At 47.7% G+C, this 7,921-nt stretch overlaps 1 protein-coding gene across 1 annotated transcript in view; it reads left to right on the top strand.

Annotated features, from left to right (window-relative positions):
* JAK1 (Janus kinase 1) overlaps positions 1–7,921 on the top strand; it is a 71,370-nt gene that overhangs the window by 59,434 nt on the left and 4,015 nt on the right. Inside the window, exons 19-21 of the mRNA XM_018563095.1 lie at positions 2,773–2,897; positions 6,530–6,702; positions 7,353–7,470. Of these exons, the coding sequence (XP_018418597.1) occupies positions 2,773–2,897; positions 6,530–6,702; positions 7,353–7,470 (416 nt within the window). The remainder of the gene's footprint in view (positions 1–2,772; positions 2,898–6,529; positions 6,703–7,352; positions 7,471–7,921) is intronic.

Raw genomic sequence — 7,921 nt, 5'->3', positions numbered from 1 at the left:
ATTATACATGTATAACAGACTCTTCTTCTTGGCCCTCATCAGACCAGGATGGAGCCACATTCACTATTGAGCATCTGCATACAGGGTCTTATGAAAATCTGCTTCTTATTAAAGACAGAGCAGTCATTTGTAGATATTGAAGATATGCAGTATGCATCAACCATGCCACGTGTTGGTGTTCAGGTGTAAAGTGTTTTATTGTGAGCACTGACAGTGAAATGAGAACGTGTATATAGATAGATATACACACACACAAAGAGATAACATAGGGCCACAGCTACTACAGTGTATTGCAGCATCTTCCAGATATAGGAACAGCCGCTGTGCTGAGAGACTGCCCCTATGCTGTTAGAACACGGTGGGTTGCTCACTCGGCACGACAGCCATTCAGAGGACGCCTAGTATTTTTTTTCCTCCTCCAGAATACTAGGTGTTCCCTGATTGGACAAGGGGCGGTGAGGTGACGGCAGCATACTACAGACCTTACCATGTTTGCCCTTTGCTTTCCATCTGCAGTTTTTCACCTCTTTTGCATTGCACCTCAAAAGTTTCTCTCTCCTCCTTCTCCATCTAGAGGGTGGCAACACTGCCGTGCAGGGTCCCCTGCAACCCCGTCGTAGCCACCCTTATGTACGTGGTTTGTTATCATGGCACTAGGGATGAGGGACCATGTAGTTTCGACCTAGGCGGCCATGTGACCATTATATGACATCTACAGTGCATGTGCTTCAGCCAGGGAAGGGGCACGCATGTGCTTTGTTTGCCACTGGTGAGGAAGGACCAGGTACTCCTTATGTGGGTGGACATGTGACCATTACATGATGTCTACAGAGCCTGCATTGATGGAGCGAGTAGGTGTTATGACACAAGGTATAGGAGATTGGGGACATATTTTGATGATAATACTTTTCTTGGTGGAAAGTAAAACAAGAGGAGGGTTTAACGCGCTCATGTTCCCATGCTGCGTGTTCCTGCGTGTGGTTCAGGCGCCACCATTGGGCTGTTTTACACATAAGACCCAGAATTGCAGCTGCAAACGATCAGCAAAGCAACATAATTACCATCTGCCTCTTTGCTTCCCGGGCCTCGGTCTTCCTGATGTGGCCGCTGTGTTTCTGTGTGTCTCATCTCCTCTCCGTTCTCCGTAGGGACACTTTGGTAAAGTGGAGCTGTGCAGATACGACCCAGAAGGTGACAACACCGGGGAGTTGGTGGCGGTCAAGTCCCTGAAGCCCGGAACCGGAGGGACTCATATCGCCGACCTGAATAAAGAAATCCAAATCCTGCGCAATCTCTACCATGAGAATATTGTGAAGTACAAAGGGATCTGCGCTGAGGACGGTAAGCTCTCTTGTAGTTTGGGGGGAGGCGGGGGAATTCAACCACCTTCTGACCTCCTGTATGCGGGACTCCAGTGGTAAAACTTCCGGCTCTGCTGTGTCTGCATCCTCCCACAATGGCGGCACTTCCCAGTTTGTTCATTCTACCCCAGACATGTCGGACTCTAGTGAAGTCCTGGCGAAGTCAGGCAGCTAGAATAGCATAGGTAGCTTATATGATTCTCTCATGATGGGCTTCACTTAAAGGGACACACCAAGCTGTCATACGGTTTGTGCCTTATACTCACTGACAGCGTGCCTGCCCTGTGGCTCCAGGTCATTCCTGCCATTAATTTGTGTGCCCAGTTTGCAGAATCCCATTAGTTCTCTGCCTTCTGAACTGATCTGGACCTGTGAGAATGCAAATCAGGTGTTCCCAGATTCCAGGAGCTCTTTGCAGCCCTGCCCACACAGACTGAGAGGGAGGTTGCATGGCTTAACATGATGTAGCCGTGTCCATGAGCAATGCTCTGTCCAATATTATGGACTGGAAAATGCTTACTGCTCCGTCTCTTCCTATTGGCCCATTACTATGATGGACTTCCTCACTGGCCAATAGATATGTGCAGGAGGCAGGAAGGGGTAGGCAAGCTTTGACACGGTCGGCAATTGGCAGAGTTTTGCCTGGGGCTGCGGTGTCAGGGCAGTTTGGATGGTGCTGCAGGTATGTACAGCCACCTCCCTGGGTGCACGTTATACCTGACGGCGGACATTTTACTTTCTTGCTTTTAAAGGAGAACTATGAGGTGAGTGCTTTTCGCTCACCTCATAGTTCTAGCCGACCTGTGACAATGAGACTGTCACAGGTCGGCTCAGTAGATCGGGAGGTGAGCGAACACATACCAGCGTTCGCTCACCTCTCGATCCTGTCACGGCTCTCTGCCATGACAGGGGAGGGGCTGAATTCCCCCCTCCCCGCCAGCGCTGACTGGCGGAACGGACGGGGGAGGGGGCGGGTACAGCTGGGTCTGCCTCTAGGTAGGCAGAGCCAGCTGTCACGCAGCGGGGCGGATCCAGACATAATTGTCGGGATCCGCTTCAGCTGCGGCGTCTCAGTAGTAGCTCGCGGTATACTGAGCCAAGGGTGACAGGAGGACGCTAGTTTGTGTCCTCCCGTTACCCTAAGGAGAACTATGGGGAAAAGCCTGAACCCCATAGTTCTCCTTTAAATGATGATCATGGAAGAGCGAGCGTCCTAGTTTGCTGTAAATATGACAGCTGCAACCCATTTCCTAAAGGCGATAGACCCCTCCCCCCATCCTCTGCTTCTGTTTATTAATCAGCCATATAAAAAGAATTGTATTATTTGCGGTCCAGATCTCCATTAATGGCAGAAAGCTCGCCGGCTCTGCTCGCTACGCACGCTTACTCATGTGTTGGGATTGTTTTGCAGGAGGCAGCGGCATTAAACTAATTATGGAGTATCTGCCATCTGGGAGCCTCAAGGAATATTTACCACGGAACGTCAACAAGATCAACCTGAAGCAGCAGTTGCTGTACGCCGTCCAGATCGCCCAGGTACGGTTGTCTGTCTCACAGAGGGAATGTGGTGATTCATGTGTGCCCGCCGAGTACTAGCTGCGGAGGCCGCAAAACCAAAACGAAAGGTTCTGACACTCCCCTGTCTTGTTCTAGTTCCGTATTTCTGATCATATTGGGCCAATTTAACCACTTCAAGACCAGGTGTTTAGACCCCCTACCTGGCCAGGCCATTTTTCAGTATTCAGTGCTGCGGTACTTTGACTGACGTTTATTCCGTCATGCAACGCTGTACTGAAATTAATTTTATACCATTTTTTGGGGACAGAAAGGGCTTTTTGGTGGTATTTAATCACCACTGGGGTTTTATTTTTTATTATAATTAGGAAAAATTACTGAAAATTTTGGAAAAAAAAAACGTTTTTTGTAACATTGTTAGGAAACATTTATTATTACCCAGTTTTTTGGTCAAATATAAAAGATCAGGTCACGTCGGTTAAATAGACACCAAACATGTCAAGCTTTAAAATTACGCGCACCCGCGACATCGCAGAAAACGACGGCAACCAAAATTGGCCATAGGCGACACTTTAAACATTTTTACCGCTCATCAGTTTAGTGTTATCAGTGATTGATGGCCCTAGAATTATTGCTCTCACTCCGACGTTCGCGGCGATATGTAACATGTGCGGCGTAATGGGCGCAATCGTCTTTTTTGCACGTATGCGCCCCCGACGCATGTTTGCATGCGTGTATGTATGGGTGGGGACTTTAAAAAAATAATAATATTTCTTTAATTCTTTTTTATGTGTAACTTAAAATTTTTTTGGGGGGGGACTTTATTTTTTTTTTTTTTTTTTTTTCACTAAACTTTATCGCTATCACATACGGGGGCTAATAAAACCCCCCTATGTGATAGCAAAATATGTGACAGGTCCTCTTTATGGAGACATCAGGGGTCTCCAAGACCCCTAATGTCACCTAGGACCCCCCAAAAGAAGCTGATGAAGCAGAGATCTGCTCCATCAGCTTCTTTCCAGCTTCTGAAGCTGGAGAGTGACACAAGAATGCGGAAGTGATGTATTATACAACACTTCCGCATTCTTTCAGAGGAGAGGGGACCGGAGGGAGCTCGTGTACCGAGCTCTCTCTGATCCCCTGTGTCACAGGCGACATGCTGATCCCGGGCTCGCACCGGGCACAGCGGAGCCCGGGATCAGCGGGACAACAGCGGGGGGGGGACGACACACCCGATTGGCACCCCATACATGCGATCGGCCGGCTCTACAGCCGGCGGATCGCATGTATATTAACGGGCATCGCTGCCCGTTTTTAAATTCCGGCCATTTCCCGCGCGCGCAAGGGGGGCGTGTCTGAGCGGACGTCTAGAGACGCCCGCTCAGATCGAGAGAGCTCCTGGATGGCCGTTTTTTTACTACGGCCGGCCCGGAGGTAGTTAAAGCCATGGAGGGCAGAGCAGCGGGTTCACCTAACTGCTCCTCTTCCTATCTGCACATTACCCTTTCCAAATCCTATCCTATCCCCTCGCCCCCCCTCACTATTGTGCTCACCCTCAGACGAAAAGAAGTCCTCTGCAAACTCCAAGTCTTGACAGGGCTTCAGACTCCCTCCCCACCCCATGTGACATTGCTGGGTACCTGAGCAGCCAATCACCAATGCCGTCATTGGATGCAAGCTCCCTCACACCCGGCCATACCGGGCATGACATTTCCACACAGCGACAGAAAATTAAAAAGCAGCTGATGAGATCACCAACCTGTGACTTCACCTTCCATAAGCACAGGTTCACTTTACGACCGTACTACCAAACAAATACCAGGGCCCGAGGCGGCCATATTAGACTTCAGAGAGCAATCGTGAATCACTAAATAAAAGACAAAAAACTTGCGCTTCTGGAAGAAGGAAAAAACAAGAAAAAGCGGACTAGCTAGAAGCTGCTGCAAATCCGGCGGTAAGCCCTAAGGGTTCATTAATCAACAGTGTAGCGCTAAAAGCCTCACAGTGTTAGACCCAAATATATAGATAATGTTTATACATAAAACATATGCAGTTGTGAAACTTTGCGAGTGAAAACTATATACAAATAGATTTCTGATGATTGTGCGCGTCTAAATAAAACCCAGAATTATAAACAATGTATAAATAAAAAACGAATGAAGTGTCTCCAATGTTTCATCCGATGACTCTGAACATCACTGTAGAAAAACCAGGGCAGAAATCAATGTGTCCAATGAAATAAAAGATCAAAACGAGTGATTTGTGTACAATGTTTCATCCATTCATTTGAAAACTTTGATAAGTTTTTTCAAACCACAAATGTTTCCTTTGCAGTCATGATCGCTGGATATTTGAATGTAACAAATCTGTATTTGTTTTCACTTACTGGGATTTAATGGATGAAACATTGTACACAAATCACTCGTTTTGATCTTTTATTTCATTGGACACATTGATTTCTGCCCTGGTTTTTCTACAGTGATGTTCAGAGTCATCGGATGAAACATTGGAGACACTTCATTCGTTTTTTATTTATACATTGTTTATAATTCTGGGTTTTATTTAGACGCGCACAATCATCAGAAATCTATTTGTATATAGTTTTCACTCGCAAAGTTTCACAACTGCATATGTTTTATGTATAAACATTATCTATATATTTGGGTCTAACACTGTGAGGCTTTTAGCGCTACACTGTTGATTTAATTAATCATGAATGACCGAGGCTTCACTCAGTTTGGGAAAGTTGAGCTCTTAGTAAAGGTGCCCATACACTGCTCGATTCTCGTACGAGAATCGCGGGAAATCCTGCGATCGTACGAGAATCGAGCAGTGTGAACGGAGACGTGCGACCGTTTCTACTGTACGGTCGCACGTCTTCCGTCGAACCAGCATGTTCGAAAACCAGCCGGGAATCGTACGATTCTCGGCTGGTTAGAACGGTGCTTGGAAGACAAATGCTGAATGGGCCGGTGTGCGCACACGCACACTGCCCGTTCAGCATTGCGGTCATCGGAAGCCCGCCCCTCAGGGGGGCGGGCTTGCGATGATCGAGAGTGCGATCTGCCTGTCCAAGATAGGCAGATTGCACGTTTTTTTAATCCCTTTACAACCATCGCAAGACAGAGTGAAGCTCAGAGGGGAGCACAGAAGAGGCTTTTCTGGATAATAAAGGGCCCCTATGTGATTGTCCCTTAGCAGCAGTCATTGGGTAACACAGACAGTCTCTCTGACGTGGTCAAGCACATGCCTGTTGTGTTGCTCGTCATGTGTGTGATGATTGAATAGCTTCATTGAATCTTACAAATCTCCCTGTTCACAAGTCGTTATCATGAATCCCGGTGGGACGGCAGTGATACTGACGACTGACCTACTATTGTTATGTAGCGATGACGGAATACAACCACATGACCCAGATTCCCCTTTGTAGTGAGGCTCCGATCACATGACCCCAGATTCCCCTTTGTAGTGAAGCTCTGATCACATGACCCAGATTCCCCTTTGTAGTGAGGCTCCGATCACATGACCCCAGATTCCCCTTTGTAGTGAAGCTCCGATCACATGACCCCAGATTCCTCTCTGTGATGAAGCTGGCCCATGTGCAATGTCTGCTTGTATGTCTTCTCTCACCCCTTCCTCTTGTCTCCGCTCAGGGGATGGATTACCTGGGATCCCGGCAGTACGTCCATCGAGATCTCGCGGCCAGAAACGTCCTGGTAGAAAATGAGCACCGGGTGAAAATAGGCGACTTCGGTTTAACCAAAGCCATCGAGACGGACAAGGAGTATTACACGGTGAAGGATGACCTGGACAGTCCGGTGTTCTGGTGAGAGTTCTGTGACTGACCCGTTACTTCCCCAAAGACATTGTAGGGTGAGATGAGGAGTAGGGAACCGGGGCACTCCGGCTGTTGTGGAGCAACCCATGAGGCATTGCATGACTCTGATGGCCATAGGCATGACTCCCAGAGGCATGATGGGATTTGTAATTTCTTTGCAGCTGGAGTGCCGAGGAAGCCTTCCCCGGGTTTAGATGGTTCACTCCATATACCATCAATGGGAAACTGTCCTGAGAGAAATACATAGACCGCCATTGCTAACCTGAAAATGCTAATCACCTGGCTGTCTCTGCCCTCAATATTTATAGAGCCACTGACCTGTAAGAAGTGTTCCTGTCCAGAAAGTCTGTGTCTCAGGGCATGCTGTGACTTGTAGTTCTAGATGAGAGAGACCATTATTGCCCTCTTGTAGCTCTGAAGTGCTCCGTTCTTATTTTGGGACCAAGCGCATCATTTGGATATTTTTGACCCTAAAGAACCCAAACAGTGTCACGCATGAGGACCCCAAAAAACGGATCACTGGATTTGGAGGTTCTGCTTTACGTCTTGCACACCTCCATATACTATGCAGTCAGGAGTCTTGGGGGTGTCCCTGTACCCCTCTGTATCCCCCATTGATGTTGTGTCTTCTCCTCCAGGTACGCTCCGGAATGTTTGCTGCATTGTAAGTTCTACATCGCCTCCGACGTCTGGTCATTCGGAGTGACGTTATACGAAATCCTGACCTGCTGCAACTCCGATCACAGCCCCATGGCGGTAATGTCAACCTGTTCTTTACATAGAGTAACCCTCGGGGTCAACCTTCCACCCGCTGCATGACTGTACACTGAGACGTGGCACTATTTATATTACATGCGCCACATTGTCTATAAAAGTGTTCCGGTGCCCCAATCACATGGGCCGGAGAGCAGTGATTGCACTGAAATTAATTTACCCCACCCTCACATTTCACCAAAAATGTTTTCATTACCATGGCGACACCCACAGGAATCATTTCCTTAAAAGATGTAAAAAAAATGTTTTTAAATTTTGATAAGTTTCCGTAACCCACAGGAGCCATTTACACCCCGGCGCCACCTTCATGTCGCCTTCCCTGTTGCCATGCATATGAAGTTGTGAATTTGGTTAAAATGGCCCCAATGTTTCCCAAAATTCCAGTGACGCAAAACTGTCATTTGTACTTATGGCTCCTTTCACACAGACGGAT

This window comes from Nanorana parkeri, unplaced genomic scaffold (genome assembly GCF_000935625.1).
Source record: "Nanorana parkeri isolate BGI_ZX_2015 unplaced genomic scaffold, ASM93562v1 scaffold630, whole genome shotgun sequence".
NCBI lineage: Eukaryota > Metazoa > Chordata > Amphibia > Anura > Dicroglossidae > Nanorana > Nanorana parkeri.
This window is presented reverse-complemented; position numbering and strand designations above follow the sequence as displayed.